Source organism: Dama dama, chromosome 23 (genome assembly GCF_033118175.1).
Source record: "Dama dama isolate Ldn47 chromosome 23, ASM3311817v1, whole genome shotgun sequence".
Taxonomy (NCBI): domain Eukaryota; kingdom Metazoa; phylum Chordata; class Mammalia; order Artiodactyla; family Cervidae; genus Dama; species Dama dama.
Genome location: NC_083703.1, coordinates 30915349 through 30936881, shown reverse-complemented (window position 1 = coordinate 30936881; position 21533 = coordinate 30915349). Strand labels below are relative to the sequence as shown.

The following is a 21533-nucleotide window of genomic DNA, read 5'->3' as shown; positions in this document are numbered from 1 at the left end:
GGGAATGGCAACCCACTCCAGTATTTTTACCTTCAGAATCCCATGGACAGAGGAGCCTGGCGGGCTATGGTCCATGGGGTTGCAAAGAGTTGGACACGACTGAGTGACTAACACACCAGGGCATACCTGACTTGCAGCTCATTCAGTATGGGCTAATGATATCATGATGATTTATGATAAAAATGATTTATTATCATAACAACATGAGTTTTTATTGCTGGTTTGATTCTCACAGTGTAGTGGCTGTGAGTTTCAGGTTCTTGTAGTTGGCTTGTAGCGATTTCAGTTCCAACTCTAGAGTTCATTTGCTCTTCACCTGGAACAAGACACTTAATCTCCTGAATCCTCGGATGGCTATGGACAGTAAAATGTCAACAATCAGCGTACCTATTTTGTAGTGTGGTTGCTGTGACCATGTGAGACTTTGCATGTAAGTCTTACAGACTTAGACTTTGCACCTAGAAGTGCATTACTTACTCTCCAGTAAGTAATATGTGTCTTAGCTTTTATTTTTTACTTCCTTTTTATAGTATCATTGGATTCATTTTTCTTCAGGTTTTTAAAAATCTGTTTTCAAACTGTAAAAATAATAAGGACAGTTTTAAAACTTTGGAAAAGAAAGGTGGAAAATATAATCCATACACTTACAACCTTAACTGTAAGATATTATCCTGGTATTTTCTAACAAGACACCCTCACTCCCGTACATTAATTTTTCCACTGGCAGCCTTTTAAAACTGTAGCAAAACACTTGGTACATACAAGTTTGTAACTTTTTTTCTTCATTGAAAATCATTACATTAGAAGTGTTTTCTACATTGCATAGGCTTCACAGATATAAGTTCAACGATGACGTGAATTTCCATCAAACAGAATCACCACAGTATTCTAAATCAATCTCTTCTCATATATTTAGGTTGTTTTAATTTAGCACATAAAGAAGGTGGCAGGAAAAGAGAGATAAGAGGCTAAATGAAAAAAGGGACAATGTATATATATATAGGCACTTCCATGCTCTGGGGACTTCCCTGTTAGCTCAGCTGGTAAAGAATCCGCCTGCAATGCAGGAGACCCCAGTTCAATTCCTGGGTGGGGAAGATCCCCTGGAGAAGGGATAGGTTACCTGCTCCAGTATTCTTGGACTTCCCTGGTGGCGCAGATGGTAAAGAATCTGCCTGCAACGTGGGAGACTTTGGTTCGAGGATCCCTGGGTTGGAAAGATGCCCTGGAGGAGGGCATGGCAACCCACTCCAATATTCTTGCCTGGAGAATCCCATGGACAGAGGAGCCTGGCGGGCTACAGTCCAGGGGGTCACAATGAGTGGGACATGACAGAGCGACTAAGCGCAGCACAGCCCTGCATGGCCTGGGCCCTGAAGTCTCAGCTACCCCAGGGTAGAAGCAACAGCAGTCTAGGATGGGGATTCGCAGGGATGACATAAAAAGATTTTTAAGCTGTATATAAGGCTCCTTTCATGTAATAAACTTAATGTCTTGTGATTTTTTTTTAGTTTTCTCTGGGCCTCCGATTTACAGTTCCACGTCTTGAGAAAACAAACATGAGCATTAACTTCGATCTTCAAATCAGAAGGTGAGACCTTTATATGCATAAATTATTGTCAGTGTTCAGTATTAATGAGATCCATGGTGAAATGAATTCTCCTTCACCTTAACAGGTCTTCTAAAATTAGAACCCAGATGTTCATGGGCAATTTTCCTTTGTTTCTATTATCCCAGTTCTTTCTTTCTTTACTTTTTTTTGTTTGTTTGTTTGCTTTTGAAGAAGAGATCCATTCTGCAGGCCATGGAGTGAGAGTAAAATCACTTCTTTGAATCTACATAGATGTATATTTTTCAAAAGGTTCAGGTGGTTCTAAATATTCTCATTTGGGAAACCTTCTGTTTATATTTCTAAGTTTTCGGGATGGGGGGAAGGAAAAGATAAAGAACTGCATAAGGAAGGACCACCATCACTCCAGACAATAATATGTTTCTCACCATCATTGTCTGTGACACTGATCCTACATTAGCATGAAGCTTTGTATCACTCCAGAAAAAGATTCCTAACTTATAAAAGTTTAAAATCTGGTACAAAGATGCAAAGCAAGTTCCTGACATTTGCTTCTTACTATTGATTGCAGTTTCGAATAATAGAATGGATATAACTAGTAGTTCAATCAAGGAACAAAGAACACTGAATAATACTGTTAATGCCTTCCCCCAAACCGTCGTATAGATAACCATTCAAATAATGAATTCAGGGACTTCCCTGGTGGTCCAGTGGCTAAAGTTCCTTACTCCTAGTGCAGTGGAGCCCAGGTTCAGTCCCTGGTCAGGGGACTAGATCCCACATGCTGCAACTGAGACTGAAGATTCTGAGTGCTACAACTAAGACCCATTGTAGCCAAATAAATAGATATACTTTTTAATGATGAATTCAGTGAGGAAGTGCTGAATTTGATGGAAAATAGAAATGGTCACATTTTAAACATCCCTCTTCATCTAAAAGAACAATCCACGATTATATTCCATCCTTATGTGCTATAGAAACTCATGATTATTTTAACATTATTCTGAAAATGCAGAAATAACGAGAGAGGCAAGAGCTTTTAGTAGCCATCAAATTCCAAAAACATATGTTATAGAAATAAAAGTATTTGAGAATACTTTTAATACTTAAATATGCTACTTTGTGAGTGGTGAGCATTTATCTGCATGCTTTGCTAGCAGACTCCAACAACATAAATAAGTGTTTAATGGATGGTTTGTATTCAGCTTAAACCAAAGATAAATTAAACCAAGGGCTCTGAAGTCTGAACTCAAACTTTTTACCATATTGACCACGGGTACCCACATTTAATACCTCTTTCCACAAATAGAACCCCAAAGAGAAGAGGGCTGTGTAAATTAATAAACTTTAAATATTTTGTGTCACCAAATGTTTGAATTAACTGGTCTCTCCATGCCCTGGCTCTGGGTGACATGTAAACATCTTCCTCCCTGTTTAGAGCAGGTCTCAGTTTGCGATTCCCATAGGCAAACAGATCTTTATGATCATCCTTGAAGCTGATCCTGATAATGGTGAAATGAACACTGTATTGTTTTGCCGACATTCTAGAGATCACAGAACGCATAGAGGGAATGTTAGAAAATAGAAATAGGAAACAATAAGGAAGAAGAAAATAGCATCAGAGTAATAAGTGAAAGACGTGTTTATCCTTGGTTCCTGACAATAGGTTATAGTCATGGAGAGGAAATTCATCATTCCTTGAGAAGAACTAGCACCGACACTATAAATAGTTGAACATCCAGGGCAATGATGAATTGTTTGTTTGAATGGAGCAGTGGTGTTAGTGAGGGAGGGCTCCTTCCAGGAAAGAGGTGAAAGATGCCTCTAAGTTATATATCCAGCCTGGCGTCTTTCTTACCAGGAGATTTGCTGACTCCGCTGGTTGCTGACCCCACCACTGGTGCCACCAGGCATGTGTGTGGAGGATGATTTAAATTAGCCATCCAGGTCCAGCCTCTGATTCCACCATTGCTACTGCAACTTTTCAAAACAGCCTCTGTAAGCCTCGTATTAGACTCCTGTCCCAAGACAATTTAATCTTGACATCTATTTATATTTTTAGGATGCTGCCATAAAAATTGTTTTCATTAAACTACTTGGAAGCAAAATGCAATAGAATTATAGGATAACTTAAATGAAACTTTTTTTTCCCATAATTCTAATTTCTACTGTTGTAAAGCAGTAGTGGCCTAGAAACTAGAAACAAAGTCTGTATTAAAATGTGGAACAAGCAGACTTAAGCTTCCAAACAGCAGTGTTCCCTGTAATGTACTTGGAACCGCAAAATCTGTAACAAGTGGAATTACTTAATGACTTCTTAGTGGTAAGTCAGAATCCTGCCTTTAAAAAAACAAAAAACCTTTTTAGTTGGCTGATCCTCCCCAGATGTGACAAAAATAAAGTGGCCTGGAAATTGAGGTTCAAACTTTGGTGAACAAGTCCCTCTAGCCTCGTCACAAGCTTAGCAGTGATACCCGTTTGCAGGAAATGAGCCTGACATTTGCCTGTTTATATCTTTTATGTGTGTTTGCCATTTAAGTTGCCTTATCAGCGTATACAATCGAACAGGACTTTTCAAAAGCGTTGTGGGAACAATCCTGTCTCCCGCTTTGAAAGCAGACTTTATCATATCTTTTCCAGCTCCCACATTTGGAAAGCTTCAAAAGCTAGTCAGGACATGCCCCATTACCATCGTCAGTATGAGAGCTTGTTCATTGCATCTGTGTGAGATTTGATGATGAAAAAAGGGGAGGCTTTCTCTTCTTAATGAGACCTGAATATAAACATGACCTGTTAGCAACAGTGTCACATCCCGGTTGGCTGTTTGCTAAGAGCTGCATGAGCTTTTGGGGTAATAGGGTGACTTCAATGACAGCCCAGTAAGACAATGAACACAAATGGCAGCTGCATCAAAAGCCCGCCTACTGGTCCAGCCTTTTAAGAGACCACGTATTTTCTTTACAGCAATGGTGGTTTAATACATGCATTTTTAAGTTAAATTTTATATCTATTTATATTTCCTTGAGAGAAAGAAACAGAAAACTTAAAAATAATTTTGCCACTGTTCAAAGAACTATTATTAAACATGGATCTTCTATCTTGAGTGTCTTGATGTACTTGGTGAACATCTATTTTGTCTCCTGACTGCCCAACTTCCTTGGGTCTTGCTTCTTCACACCATTGACCATGCTTCTAATTCACTCCTCACCTCTCATCTCAGGTAGCCAGTAAGCGTGCAGTAAAGTTCACTTATTTTAATGTTACTCAAAAAATAAACCATAAGGAAGATAAATTTGCTGCCAAAACAATGTATGGTGTGATGCATTCCAGAGCCAAACAGAAATGCTGCTGCTCTTGGATTATTCATGCCAGTTCTCCTTTCATTAGCATGGAAAATCAGGAGTTGACTGTGCTGTCCTTTCCCATTTGATGGGCAATGAACTTGGTCCACAGAGAAGTTAAGGAATGTGTTCCTCGTAGAAGCCGGACAGTGAACTCAGCTCATTGCCTTTTGAGCTTAGTCGTTGAAAGGAAGAAGTGTTGGCTTCTCTAGAAATCTGTTATGTTTTCGGATAAGGTGTCTCATCTTGGGAAGTTATGACTTTCAAAAGTTCTTACTTTTGATCATAGGGGATCTTAGCATTTCCATTTACAAATGGTTATGATTTTGTAGAATGGATATGCCTTTGTTTTCTGAATGATCGTATTGGTAAAACATGGTGCTCCTTCGATATAAAAAAGGTTTTTTATGGTCACCTATTGTAGTTAACACGTCTGAGAAAATATATTTAAATCATTTTGTCACTGTGTTTTAGTTCCAACAAGGACAACCCAGACAGCAATTTTGTGAGCCTGCAAATCAACATCACTGCTGTAGCGCAAGTAGAAATAAGAGGGTAAGTAATAAACAAGATATTATAGTAATTATATTTTAATAATAACTTTCTGTATATGAGTTATGATAAAATACTAGTAAAAACAATATGGAATTTTCCTAATGTATTAGAGATCACAATTCCCTTTGGTTATAAAGTTTCATTCTTTTCAACCCATCATTAGCTTTCCATTGGAAAGTGGAGTCAACCCTGAGATCACTTTACCCCCATACCCCACAAACTGATAGTTCAGTATTCAAACTATAAAAGCTAGTGATAAGAAGCCAAGTAAAACAGGCAATGTGATTGCCTGGAAGTCTCACTTCTCCAGTAATTATTTTGGCATAACGAAAATTCAGCCTCACCATACCACATCTTGAGTTTAAGAAATGGCTAAGTCTTAGATGTGAGGGTTGATGGGCTCCATACTTTGCGTCTTTTTCCTCCTGTCCCACTCTTTGAAGAAGTTGCCAATAAGCAATCAGTTGAGAGACAGGAAGAAAGTGGTCAAGCAAAAGGCTTGGAATAAATACCATCTGGGAAATCTGTGCCTGGGGGGAAAAGAAATCGGAAATGGACTACATGTAGTTCTTATCTTGTACCAAGTGTGGACTTGATTGATTTTATTCTAATTCTTGTTTTATCAGAACCATCAAGGACTTGGCTACAAATGTCAACTGGTATTTTAGGCTGAACTGTCCCTGGGGCTCCAGAAATCTCAGTTCCCCTTCCTTTTCCATAGGTCCTGAGACCTAGGAGTTCACACTCCTCCATGATGCCAACTGTAGATTTCTGCACTAAAGCCATTGTCATTGTGCCTTCTTTTCCTGCTGCCCCAGGTGCTCAATGGCAGCAGGGTAGGGGTGGGGCTTCCTGGATGCCATCCTGGCACCACTGAGGTTCTGCCTAGTGGGTGAGGGAATGATAAAAATGCCTGCATTTGTGGATCCTTTCACACGCTACCGTAGCACGTTAGCATCTCTTAATATGTTCTAATACCCTCACTGTGCAAGTGAGGGAATTTTGGTATAAGGAATTGAAGGTTACACAGCTAGGAAGTGAGCAGCTGGAGTGTAAATATAGGCAGCTTATGTCCAGCTACATGTTTTTAAAATAATGGTGATCTACAGCCTATGAGAGAGAGGTTTTTGAACCTTGTCAGCACAAATTTTGTGTGTGCTTCTGTGATTTCTTTTCATGCAAGTGAATGTTTTTGACATTTGCTCAGTTTAATGCATGTGCCTCTAGTTCATTCATTTTAATTGCAGAAGAATAATAGTATTATAAAGCTATTATAAAGCTATAATTTAACTTATGTATCTATTCTACTTTTGGGGTTGTATTTTTGCTTTTTTACAAATGTTTTTAATTTTTTTGTGGAAAAATCACATAATATAAAATATACTATTTTAACCATATTTAACTGTACAGCTCAGTGACACTAAGTACATTCACATTGTTGTACAACTGTCACCATCATCCATCTCCTAAAATTTTCACTTTCCCTAAGCTGAAACTCTGTCCACATCAAACAGTAAATCCCCATTCCTCCTCCCCACACCTCATCCCTCCCAGTCCTGGCCCCTGGCATCCATCAATGCACCCTGCAACTCTATGAATTTGACTACTCCAAGTACGTTGTGTAAGTGGAATCAAAAAGTATTTATCTGCACCTACTGTATGTTGGAATGCATTTTCAGGTTAACTTAAAATATTCCCTACCAACAACTTGACCCTTCTTTCCCCCCACCCCCATGCTGTATAGTAGGTTTTCATTAGTTATCTACTACTATATGTATCTTCAAGTACACTCATGGCAGAGTGTCAGAAAGGTATATGCTTTGAGGTGGAATTTCAGGATCAGAGAGTATATACTATTTAACTTTACTGAGAATACCAAATTGTTTTCCAAAGTAGTTCTACCAGATTACAGCCCTGAAAGAATTGGATTGACATTTCCATTGCTCCTCATTAACTAGCTTTCAAAATGACCTAGTTTTACATTTTGAGCCAATCTGATGGATAGGAAATAGTATTCAATTGAAGGTTTAATTGGCTATTCCTTGATTTCTAAATGAGATTAAGCAGCTTTTTTATGTTTGCTTTTTAATGTTTGTTAACTTTTATTCTTCCTATCAGGCAATTTCTGTTCATTCTTTTACACCTATTTCTATTAAGAGACTTGACTTTTTATTAGTTCATAGGTGTTCTTTCATATTCTAGAGTTGAGACACTATTTCTTTATTGGTTACACATACTGCAAATGTCTTTTTACAGTCTGTGGGGTCTGTGATATTTTTTAAGTCGAGTTTATTGAAATACACATTATATAAAGTAAAACTCACTGTTTTTTAGGTATCTAGTTTGAAGAGTTATAACACCACAAGAGCATTCACTGTAAAACAGTTCCAAAACCCCAAATAGTTTCTTCATGTACTTTTTAGGCAATCCGTCCCCGACTCCCAGGCTCTGGCAACCTTGGTCTATTTTCTGTGACTCTGTTTCTAGAAAGTCATATAAATATACTCATGTAGAATGTAACCTTTTGAGACTGACTTCTTTCACTTAGCATAATGCATTTGAAAAAAAATTTCATGTTCTTACATGTATCAATATTTTGGGTTTTTTTTTTCTTTTTTTAAAGAAAATTAATATTCTGCTATTCTTTTTCTGAGAGGTATTCCACTATCTGGACTTCCCATACATTACTCATCCATTCACCAGTTGGTGAACATTTGGGTTATTTCCTGTTTGGGGCTATTAATACTAAGTCTGCTATAGGCATTCACATACGGCTCTTGGGACGTTTGTTTTCACAAACAGTGGTTCTGACTCATATGGCAAGTGTGTGTTTAACTTTATAGAAACTGCTGAACTGTTTTTCAGAGTGGCTGTACCATTTCTATTTTGCATTCCCACCAGCAAAGCACAGAAGTTCCAGCTGGTCTGTATGGTTGCCAGAGTGTGCTTGAGATTCGTTTATTTGTTTTTAGCCATTTTGGTGTGTCAGTGAGAAGTATCTCACTGAGGCTTTAATTAATATCTTCTTATGACTAATGATATTGAGCATCTTTTCACTGGTTATTTGCCATCCATATCCCCCTTTTTTGGTAAAGTGCCTTTTAAAATTTTTACCCATTTACCCATTTATTACTGAGCTTTCTGTCCTGCTGTCAAGTTGTAAAAGTTCCTTACACTTTCTGGATATAAAATCACTTATCAGAGCAGTGTCCTACAAATATTCTCTCCCAGTTCATGGTCTGGCTTGTCACTTTCTTAACAGTGATGTTCAAAGAGCAAACATTTAAATTTTGATGAAATCCAACTTTTAAATATTTTACAGTTTGTGGTCTTTGTGTCCTATGTAAATCTTTCCTTTATCCAAAGTCATAAGATTTTCTCCTGTGTTTTCTTCTACAAGTTTGATAGTTTTACATTTTGGTCTATGATTCCTTCTAAGCTAATTTTTATACCTGGAGTGAGGTTAAGGCTAAGGTTCACTTTTGCATGTGAATATCCACTTGTTGTGCCATTTGTTCAAAAGACTATCCTTTCCCCCATTGAATTACTTGGCACCTTTGTTGAACAAAAGCTTCCCTGGTAGCTCAGCTGGTAAAGAATCCGCCTGCATTGCAGGAGACCCTGTTTCAATTCCTGGGTCAGGAAGATCCACTGGAGAAGGGCTAGGCTACCCACTCCAGTATTCTTGGCCCTGGCGACTCAGACAGTAAAGAATCTGCCTGCAATACGGAAGACCTGGGTTTGATCCCTGGGTTGGGAAGATCCCCTGGAGAAGGAAATGGCTACCCACTCCAATATTCTGGCCTGGAGAATCCCACGGACACAGGAGCCTGGCTGGCTACAGTCCATACGATCGCAAGAGTCAGACATGACTGAGCGACTTTCACTTTCTTTGTTAAACAATCTGTTGTCCATCTGAGAGTCTTTGTCTGTACCTCCTATTCTGTCTTACGGAGCTATGTATATACATAAACAACATGTCTTGAAATGCAGTAGTGTATTCTGAGATCTTGGTGAACTCACTAAACAATTTAGAAGCATTTTGTTTGATGATTTCCTAGGATTTTCTACAGAATTATCATATGACCTGCGAATAAAGACAGTTTTCTTTTTTCCTTTCTAATCTGTATGTTCAAAAGTTTAACCAGATACAAAATTAGACAGCAGAGATCACCCTCGCCTCTGACATGAACTGCAGATTTGGGTGGTTCCCATCCACCCACAGGTTCAATAATTCACTTAGAAGGATGCACCATACTCTGACAGCTATTATACTCATGGGAACAGTTTATCACAGGGAGAAGATGCAGATTACAATCAGCTAGGGGCCAAAAGTGCACAGTTGAAGTCTGGGGAAGTACCAAACACAGGGCTTCTATTATTCTCGTCTGCAGAGGCAGGATGGGTTACTTTCCAGGATGGTATTGATGTGTAATAGAATGCTGTGACCAGAGAAACTCACTCAAGCCTCAGTGTTTAGTTGTGGGTTTTTTGGAGGACGGTGCTCCATAAGATAGGCATGACTGACTGACCACTTACATTTTTTGGTAAATATTTATATTTATTTATTTGTAGCATAACTGCTTTGCACTGCCATGTCAGTTTCTGCTGTGAAGCAAAGTGAATCAGCCATACATATACTTTTATTTCCTCCTTTTGGAATTTCCTTCCCATTTAGGTCATCACAGAGCACTGAGTAGATTGGGTTCCCGGTGCTACATAGCAGAGTCTCCTTAATTTTCTATTTTATACATAGCAGTGTGGATTATGCACACTATATTAATTGGTTATGCACACGTAATTGATCTCAGTCTCCAGGATGACTGAGATGATGTGATCAAGCCTCCCATCGTGAATCACTCTGTTGGTCTTCCTGATGTGAGCAACTCCAAAAATTATTTCTTTAGAATATCCAGTGTGACCTCCACCCCCTCACGCTCCCGCCAAAAGCAAAGATATTCCTTCTCTCAGGCATAAAGTTTTGAGAACTTATCTCTCAGAAGTTGAGGGCAAAGACCAGACCTCTTTGTGGCAGGGTTAAACCATTTGCTATGTTCATTCAGTGCAGTCTTTCAGTCGTGTCTGACTCTTTGCAACCCCACAGACGGCAGCACGCCAGGCTTCCCTTTCCTTCACCATCTCCCAGAGCTTGCTCAAAGTCACGTCCATTGAGTCCATGATACTATCCAACCATCTCATCCTCTGTCATCCCCTTCTCCTCCTGCCTTCAATCTTTCCCAGCATCAGGGTCTTTTCCAATGAGTAAGCTCTTCACATCAGATGGCCTAAGTATTGGAGCTTCAGCTTCAGTATCAGTCCCTTCAATGAATATTCAGGACTGATTTCCTTTAGGATTGACTGGTTTGACCTCCTCGCAGTCCAAGGGACTCTCAAAAGTCTTCTCCAACACCACAGTTCAAAAGCATCAATTCTTCGGCGCTCATCCTTCTTTATGGTCCAACTCTCACATCCATACATGACTACTGGAAAAACCAAAGCTTTGACTATATGGACCTTTGTCAGCAAACTGATGTCTCTTGTCTCTGCTTTTTAATACACTGTCTAGGTTTGTCATAGTTTTTCTTCCAAGGAGCAAGCATCTTTTAATTTCCTTGCTGCAGTCACCATCCACAGTGATTTTGGAGCTCGAGAAAATAAAGTCTGTCACTGTTTCCATTGTTTTTTTCATTGTTTCCCCATCTATTTGCCATGAAATGATAGGACCAGGTGCCATGATCTTCATTTTTTGAATGTTGAGTTTTAAGCCAGCCTTTTCACTCTCCTCTTTCACCTTCAAGAGGTTCTTTAGTTTGCTATGTAGTTATGCCTTTTATTTCTTTTTCTTCCCTTATTGCCAGTAGAGACTGCCAGTGCAAAAGTGAGTAAAAGAGGTAAAAGCAAAATGTAAAACTGTGCCTTGTTGAGAGACCCTGATTTGATCTTAAGGAGAAAATATTCAGTCTTTTACCATTAGGTCTGATGTTAGCTGCAGAGTTTTTATAGGTGCCTTTATTAGGTTGAGAATGTTCCCTTCTTCCTAGTTGTCTTAACAGTTTCTGACATGAATGTGTATTCAGTTTTGTCAAATGTGTTTTCTGTGTCTATGAAGAAGAAGTCTGGGGAAGTACCAAACACAGGGCTTCTATTATTCTTGTCTGCAGAAGCAGGATAAGTTAAATATTTCCCCCTTTTTGCCCACTAAAGTGGTGACTTGGTTAACTTTTCTTTCTGAATTTTCAACCAAAACTGCACTCTGAGCAAGAAGCACACTTAAGCATGATGATTATCGTTTTTATATATTGTGGGATTTAACTTGCTAAAATTTTGATAGTGACTTTTGCATACATGTTCATGGGAAATATTGATCTGTTGTTTTCTTTTCATCCCAATTTTTGTTCTGATTTTGGTGTTAGGAGGATGCTAGCTCCTTAAAATGAGATGAAAGTATTCAACCATCTTTTCTTTTTTCTGAAAGACTGTGTGTAGACTTGGTATTATTTCTAACTTAAATATATAGTAAGATTCACCAGTGAAATCATCTCAGACTGGAGTTTTGGGCTTGGTTTTTTTGTTTTTTTTTTTTTGAGGAGGGGATTTGTTTTTGTAGGAAGGTTTTTTAAAAATTCCATTTCATCCTTAGATATAAGGCTATTCATATTATCTATTTCTATTTTAGTGCATTTTGGTAGTATTTCAAGGAATTTGTCTTTCATTCATCTAAGTTGTTACACATTTTGACATAATTTTCTCTCGTTGTCCTTTAAGTGTCTGTAAGACCTCTAATAGTGTCCCTTCATTATTTCTAATATTGGAAACTTGTAGCTTCTGTTCCCTATATTTTTCTCTGACCAGTCTCACTAGTGTTTGGTGATCTTTTCAAAGAACTAGGTTTTTTTTGTTTCATTGATTTTTCTTTCTTTCCTCTTTATTCATTTATTTTGCTTTTGTTTTTGTTTTCTATTCCATTGGTTTCTACTTTTGTCATTATTTTTTTCCTTCTATTCATTTTAAGTTAGATTTTCTCTTTTTCTAGTTCCTCTATGTAAAATTAAAGACTTTCTTCCAGTTTTTCTTACATAAGCATTTAGTGCTATAAATTTTCCTCTAAAGCTATTTTAGCAGCATATCAAAATTTTGATATGTTGGGTGTTCATTTTAACTCAGCTCAAAATGTTTCTCTGTTTTCTTTGTAATTTCTTTTTTAACTCATGAGGTGACTCATGGGAAGTGACTTGTTTGATTTAGAGATATTTGGAACTAATCTAGATGTTTCATTTTTGTGCATTTCTAATTTAATTCTGCTGTCCCTCTCTTGATGAGATAAACACTGTATAAAAAAATCAGAGACAAAAAGCACAAACATTATTTTTACTGTCTTATTTTTATATCTTTTTAAAATTTACAGCTAGTATATATGAAATTTTATCTCTTTAAGCTTAGCTTATCTTTGTTTTGCTAACCAAAAATAAATTGAAACTGTTTCTTAATTCCAAAATTCATTTTAGTCCAAGTAAGCTAAGTGCTTAATTTAACTGGATATCCCTGGTGGTTCAGATGGTAAAGTGTCTGCCTGCAACATGGAAGACTCGGGTTCAATCCCTGGGTCAGGAAGACCCCCTGGAGAAGGAAATGGCAACCCACTCCAGTACACTTGCCTGGAAAATCCTATGGATGGAGGAGCCTGGTAGGCCATGTCCAAGGAGGTGCAAAAAGTCGGACACAACTGAGCGACTTCACTTTTTTTATTCTCACATATCCATTTAAAGATATTAATATTTTTAATTATATTTCTGCCATCATTTATGACACCAGTGTTTCTAAGTAAAAAAGGAAGTAAACTTTCTATTTGCTTTAGCAATGATCAAAATAGGTAATTAAAATTTGGTTTCTCATGTGTATGCAGTTATTTTCATTGCTAGATTAATATCCAACAATTGACCACAGTTTATTCTCTAAGATAGTGTTAAAGTTTTTTGAAACCATTTTTCTAAGTAAAGCTCTTTCCTCCAAATAGTTGGCAAAAATATTTATTCCAGTGTTTAATTTTTCAAGGAGCAAATAGCTAATGTGTTGATAATCTTCCATGTTCAGTCTTCAGGAAAATCTAATTTTCTTTTTGGTCAATGGTGTTTATTCCAATGTATTTTAATTATTAAATTCTTTTTTTACATTTTACTGTCATTTTTATAATTTGAAGAATAAACTAAAATGGATTTATTTCTCCAAATGGAAAAAAAATGTATTGAGAATTGTCCTATTTGTTTCAAAACCAGATAATGTCAACACTGTCTTTAAGCAGATTTACATGTCATTTGTTGGTACAAAGGATTAATTCAGCATACAACTACAGAGAAGTAAATTTGGCTGTAAGAGCAACACGCACGGTATTAAGCTCATGAAGAGTAATTAAATTATACCCTTGATAAACAACAAGGTCCTAGTGTATATAGCACAGATTATGTTCAGTATCCTGCAATAGGCTATGATGGAAAAATATGAAAAAAACACATATATTGCAGTATATATGTTGCTGTTGTTCAGTTGCTAAGTCATGTCTGACTCTTTGTGACCCTATAAACTGTAGCTTGCCAGGCTCCTCTGTCCTCCAATATCTCCAGAAGTTTGCTCAGATTCATCTCCATTGAGTTGGTGATGCTATATAACAATCTCATCTTCTGCCACTCCCTTCTTTTTTTGCCTTCAAACTTTCCCAGCATCAGGGTCTTTTCCAGTGAGTAAGCTCTTCACATCACGTTGCCAAAGTATTGGAGCTTCAGCTTTAGCCTCAGTCCTCCCAAAGAATATTCAGGGTAGATTTCCTTTAAGATTGACTGGTTTGATCTCCTTGCAGTCCAAGGGATTCTCAAGAGTCTTCTGCAGCACCACAATTAAAAAGCAAGCATCTTTTAATTTCATGGCTGCAGTCACCATCCGCAGTGATTTTGGAGCACAGGAAAATAAAATCTGTCACTGCTTCCTCTTTTTCCCCTTCTCTTTGCCACAGTAGTAGGTATAGTGGTCATCTGAATTAAATTCACCCATTCCTCTCCATTTTAGTTCACTGATTCATAAGATGTCAATGTTCAATCTTCTGCTTGACTATGTCCAATTTACTTTGGTTCAGGGACCTAATATTCCAGGTTCCTATGCAATATTGTTCTTTAGAGCATTGCACTTTACTTTCACCACCAGACACATCCACAACTGAGAGGCATTTCTGCTTTAGCCCCAGTCTCTTCATTCTTTCTGGAGCTATTAGCAATTGCCCTCCACTCTTCCCTAATAGCATATTGGACACCTTCTGATCTAGGGGGATCTTTCAGTGTCATATCTTTTTTGCCATTTCATTCTGTCCGTGGGGTTCTCCAACAAGAATACTGGAGTGATTTGCCATTCCCTCCTCCAGTGAACCATGTTTTGTCAGAACTCTTCACTATGACCCATCCATCTTGGGCTGCCCTGCATAGCATGCCTCATAGCTTCTTTGAGTTACACAAGCCTGTTTGCCATGACAAGGCTGTGGTATCCATGAAGGGGGCAATATATATACATACATATATGTATATGTATGTATAACTGAATACATATATGTATACATATATACATATGTATATGTATATATACATATACATATATGTATAACTGAATCACTATGCGGTACACCAGAAACTGACACAACATTATGAATCAACTATACGTAAATTTTTAAAAATTCTTAAAAGCAAAATTGTATTGTTGACAAATTAATCAGGATTGAGTGGGTTTATGTTAAGAGAGACTGCAATCATGGATAACCGTGGTCTACATAGGGCTGTTCCATACAATAAAGGATAATCTTTGTTATTTGGGACTAATGGGGGTTGGAAATGGGATGATGAAAGTACGACTCACTACCAAATCATCAGATCTGAACTCCCTGATAACATACAGACTTATCAAAAATAGAATTCCTTACCTCCTCTTACATCCCCTCCTCGTGTCCAGGGTTACCACTGAGTACCACAGGCTTATTACTGAGGGGTGTCCGTGGAATAACACTCTCAGAATGTGAGGACCTTTCAGTACAGGTTGTTCGATTACTGCACTGGCTGTACATCCTAGGCTAAGTAATTGCTCATATTCTTTTTTCTTCCTCACTTGCTACCTTCTTAACAACTTTGAAAACAGTAAACAGTATTTCATGTATTTAGTTGGGATTCTTTAGGGAGCTATTCTTTGTCCTTGGTTTTCCTAGATTTTAAAGGGTCTTAGAGGGTAGATAACTTGATTTTTGTGAGACATAGTTTTTTAATTTTTCCCATGCCCTGTGATAGATTGTATATTTCTTTATAGATTTCTATTTGATTTTGCTACAGAAATGGACCAGAAAGTTTCTTTAAGTTGTATTTACTAAAACCACTGCCATTTAATGGCCCCTGTAGCATACAGTGTATTGGAAATACAGTGAATAGTGCTTAGTGAATCTGAGCTCTTGTCTTCACCTGCAACCAACTCCCTACTTTTCTGGACATCAGTTTTTCTTTTATTGAGGGGATTTGAGCACATTGTCTTCACAGTGCCTGCCAAGGTCTATATTTATGACTCTCTGGTCCAAGGAAATTTATGACCAGTCCTACAGGATTGATGAACACAAAAACAAGGTTTTTCAGAGAAAATGGGGTCAGCTTCTATTCCATATTTTTTTTCTTGATGCCAAAATAAATAAACAGTTTCCCTAGAGCCTCACAATGGATGTAGATCTTTTAGAATCAACTGTCGCTAAACTGAGAGCTGAATGAAAATGTGGGTGGTGAGGTTGTCAAGATCCCTTGGGAATGGGAGCCTAAGCTCTCTGGGCAGTCCTGTGATGAAAACATCCTGCCATCTTCTCTCGTCTTCTCCTCACTGAGTCTCCTATGCAAGCAACACTTGGTTTAATCAAATCCAGTCAGAAAGGGGAGTGTGGCATAATACAAACTGATCTACAGGTATAAAATATTAAGTCTAGGAGGCTGTGCTCTGCACTTTTTATTTAATAGTGGTATATGAAGGGTGAATGCAAAGAGCTTTACAGTTTAGAAACATTTTTGTGGGTAGTCAGCTTAAAAAAAATACTTGTCCCACCAACCCCTAGAAGACAATGCAGCATGATTAACTTTGACCAAAATGCAGTTGACATGTTTCCCAAGCATTTGTGGTATAGAGCCCAGAGTTTTATCGTAATTTTCCAGATAAAGAAATGGAGACAAATAGAAATTAAATTATTTGCCCTGCAGTCAGAATTTAACCCAATATATTTTGCTTTCTGCTTTAGAAAGAGATTACCCAAAGAAGAGAAAAGATAACATTTGAAGTTACTAAAGGCTGTGCTAATTACTGGGTATTCTTAGACGGACATTTAAGACTTCAATTGCCAAAAGAGAGGTTTTCTATTGAAGTTAGCTGAAGGTCTAAGAATTCTTTGAAAGATACCTTTTACCTAAAAACTGCTAGAAAGCATTGTTTGGGGGGAATTATCATTTTTAAGATTATAAAACAATAACAATTTGGTTTGCCATCAGCTTTTGCTATGGAATAATGCCACATGCTGGATTTCATTCATCCAGTCAGTGCTCACTTTCTAGGTGTAAATTGCAGGCAAAACTACCTGTATATCCAATTATTAGGGCTTCCCAGGTGGCACTTGTGGTAAAGAACCCACCTGCAGATGTAGCAGACATAAGAGACATGGGTTCAATCCCTGGGTCAGGAAAAACCCCTGGAGGAGGGCATGGCAACCCTCTTTAGTATTCTTGCCTGGAGAATCCCATGGACAGAGGAGCCTGGCTAGTATCCTACTTACACAATTCCACCACTTAACTCTCCTTCTCTCTCTGTCTCATGCTTCAGTACTATATAAAATAACTCTAGAACTTGATCAGGCTTTATGTTGGCTCTGGGCCTGGCCTCACAAGAGGTATGGCTGCATTCATGGAAAGCTAAAGAAATCTAAGGAGAAACATACAAGTGGCCACTTTTCTACTCTGAAGTATTTAACTAGAAACAGTATTTTGTTACAACTGGACATTTCACAGAGCCCACAGAATTCTAGATTTTTTATCCACAAAAATGTCCCTTTTCTTGATGTGACTTAAAGCATGGATTATACACACACTTATACTTACACAGGATCTATGGAGAGATGTGTATTTATGTATGTATATGTGAAATTATACATCTCAATTCAGGAATGCGCTCTGCTCTGTCCCCTAGTGCCTAAGAGAGGAGATGCTATAAAATAAGTCAATCTGAGTTGAGACCAGTTAATTAAGAGATGTTTCAGACGCTTGAAGTCTTCCCTGGTGGTTCAGATGGTTAAGAATCTGGCAACAATGCAGGAGACCAGGGTTTGATCCCTGGATCGGGAAAATCCCCTGGAGAAGGGAATGGCAACCCACTCCAGTATTCTTGCCTGGAGAAGCCAATGGACAGAGGGCTTGGTGGGCTACAGTCCATGGGGTCACACAGAGTCGGACACAACTGAGTGACTAACATTCTCACTCAGACCCTTACCTATTCCTTTAGTGATTCTGCTGAACAAAAATTTTCAGTACTTTTTCCTTGCGGACGATGTCTATTCAAATAAATTGACAGTCACTCTTTGCCGCTGCTGTTAATGTACGCCATACGAGTGAGACATTCTTTACACGTGCCAGCACCAGCGACTGACGTCAAGTTCCATGTTTCAGGGTGTCCCACCCTCCGCAGATCGTCCTGCCCATTCAGAACTGGGAACCGGAAGAGGAGCCTCACAAGGAGGAGGGAGTTGGACCATTGGTGGAACATATTTATGAGGTAGTCGTTGTCTTTGTTGAAGCTGCATTCAGGGTTTGTTCTTATGCTCTTTGCTAATAAGATTTTCACAGCATTTTAAAAGATACCAATCCAAGATCCAGCCTAGATTTGTGCTGTTTTGCTCTCATATTGCAGTGGGTGGTGGGCGGGTGTCCTACTAAGTAACCACCAGAGGATCACTGGCTTTTTACTGGCCAGAGCCATTATACAGTGAGAAACATTTTTTCTTGTTCCTATTCATTTTTAAGCGTTCTTTTTGTTGTTCATTTGCTCTGTCGTGTTCAACTCTTTGAGACCCCATAGACTGCAGCACGCCAGGCTTCCCTGTCCTTCACTATCTCCCAGAGTTTGCTCAAACTCATGTCCATTGAGTCAATGATGCCATCCAATCATCTCATCCTCTGTTGCCCCCTTCTCCTCCTGCCCTTAATCTTTCCAGTATTCCAGTCTTTTCCAATGAGTTGGCTCTTTGCATCAGGTGGCCAAAGTTCTTTATTTCCTCTCTTTTAAAGTTTGGACAGCCTAAGTCTAGAAATGACAAACTCCCTAGACTTTATTTCACTTCTTCCTACATTTTCAGCTATTTTTAAAACCCATCTACCTTTTAAATTAAAAGTCACTAGCCAGAAGGTACTAGACAAAACTGTATGGATTATCTGCTATTTTATATTCCCCAAATGGGTGTATAGCATGGGTGGATGTTTGACAAATAAGAATAATTTTACTGTTCATTCGACTAACCTCAATCAGATATGTATGTTATTCTGAGATTTGAAATAGTCCATTTACTTTTCAGAAGCAAACCAGCACCTTGTGATAAAGACCTGTTGATCTGTTTCCACTTCAAGTGTGAAACTGTTCATAGAGAGGAGCTCTGTTGACACATTATCTGAAACATTAAAAAAATTTTTTACAGTTAGAAACCAAGATAAAGTAAATGGTTAGTTTAGTAGTTCTTTTTTTTTCTTAATAAAGTGTTGGGCTGGCCAAAACGTTCGTGTGAAAAACCCAAATGAACATTTTGGCCAACCCAGTACATGCTGTCAGTGAAGAAGTTATTCCTGTTCATCTTCAAGGGGCCAGCAAAATGGTGTTCCGAGGCATTTTCTATTTGAGCTTCCTTCTTGGTTAATGGCCCCTGTCCCTTTCTTGTGTCATGCATGTCACTGACCTAATAATTCTGACTATATCTTTCATCTTAAGCTACAAGGGACATGAGTAGCATTCTCTAAGAATAACAGTTAAAGCCAATTCAGAGCTGATGAGATGTTTACATATATGAGAAAGAAGCATTAACTCCTGTGTAGTGTCAACATGAAAGGGGTCCGCCGGCCTTGCAGGAATCCAGATAGGAAAAGAAGAAGTAAAACTCTCACTGTTTGCAGATGACATGATCCTCTATATAGAAAACCCTAAAGACTCTACCAGAAAATTACTAGAGCTAATCAATGAATATAGTAAAGTTGCAGGATATAAAATTAACACACAGAAATCCCTTGCATCCCTATATACTAACAATGAAAAAACAGAAAGAGAAATTAAGGAAACAATACCATTCACCATTGCAACAAAAAGAATAAAATACTTAGGAGTATATCTACCTAAAGAAACAAAGGACCTATACATAGAAAACTATAAAACACTGATGAAAGAAATCAAAGAGGACACAAACAGATGGAGAAACATACCATGTTCATGGATTGGAAGAATTAATATTGTCAAAATGGCTATTCTACCCAAAGCAGTCTATAGATTCAATGCAATCCCTATCAAGCTACCAACGGTATTTTTCACAGAACTAGATCAAAGAATTTCACAATTTGTATGGAAATACAAAAAACCTCGAATAGCCAAAGTAATCTTGAGAAAGAAGAATGGAACTGGAGGAATCAACCTGCCTGACTTCAGACTCTACTACAAAGCCATAGTCATCAAGACAGTATGGTACTGGCACAAAGACAGAAATATAGATCAATGGAACAGAATAGAAAGCCCAGAGATAAATCCACGAACCTATGGACACCTTATCTTTGACAAAGGAGGCAAGGATATACAATGGAAAAAAGACAACCTCTTTAACAAGTGGTGCTGGGAAAACTGGTCAACCACTTGTAAAAGAATGAAACTAGAACACTTTCTAACACCATACACAAAAATAAACTCAAAATGGATTAAAGATCTAAATGTAAGACCAGAAACTATAAAACTCCTAGAGGAGAACATAGGCAAAACACTCTCCGACATAAATCACAGCAAGATCCTCTATGACCCACCTCCCAGAATATTGGAAATAAAAGCAAAACTAAACAAATGGGACCTAATGAAACTTAAAAGCTTTTGCACTACAAAGGAAACTATAAGTAAGGTGAAAAGACAGCCCTCAGATTGGGAGAAAATAATAGCAAATGAAGAAACAGACAAAGGATTAATCTCGAAAATATACAAGCAACTCCTGCAGCTCAATTCCAGAAAAATAAATGACCCAACCCAAAAATGGGCCAAAGAACTAGACAGACATTTCTCTGAAGAAGACATACAGATGGCTAACAAACACATGAAAAGATGCTCAACATCACTCATTATTAGAGAAATGCAAATCAAAACCACAATGAGGTACCATTACACGCCAGTCAGGATGGCTGCTATCCAAAAGTCTACAAGCAATAAATGCTGGAGAGGGTGTGGAGAAAAGGGAACCCTCTTACACTGTTGGTGGGAATGCAAACTAGTACAGCCGCTATGGAAAACAGTGTGGAGATTTCTTAAAAAACTGGAAATAGAACTGCCATATGACCCAGCAATCCCACTTCTGGGCATACACACTGAGGAAACCAGATCTGAAAGAGACACGTGCACCCCAATGTTCATCGCAGCACTGTTTATAATAGCCAGGACATGGAAGCAACCTAGATGCCCATCAGCAGATGAATGGATAAGGAAGCTGTGGTACATATACACCATGGAATATTACTCAGCCATTAAAAAGAATTCATTTGAACCAGTCCTAATGAGACGGATGAAGCTGGAGCCCATTATACAGAGTGAAGTAAGCCAGAAAGATAAAGAACATTACAGCATACTAACACATATATATGGAATTTAGAAAGGTGATAACGATAACCCTATATGCAAAACAGAAAAAGAGACACAGAAATACAGAACAGACTTTTGAACTTTGTGGGAGAATGTGAGGGTGGGATATTTCAAAAGAACAGCATGTATACTATCTATGGTGAAACAGATCACCAGCCCAG

General features: G+C 38.2%; 1 protein-coding gene across 1 annotated transcript in view; it reads left to right on the top strand.

Annotated features, from left to right (window-relative positions):
* The window catches only part of ITGA8 (integrin subunit alpha 8), a 188074-nt gene that overhangs the window by 115732 nt on the left and 50809 nt on the right, over window positions 1-21533 (top strand). Inside the window, exons 22-24 of the mRNA XM_061126283.1 lie at window positions 1512-1591; window positions 5386-5466; window positions 18174-18279. Of these exons, the coding sequence (XP_060982266.1) occupies window positions 1512-1591; window positions 5386-5466; window positions 18174-18279 (267 nt within the window). The remainder of the gene's footprint in view (window positions 1-1511; window positions 1592-5385; window positions 5467-18173; window positions 18280-21533) is intronic.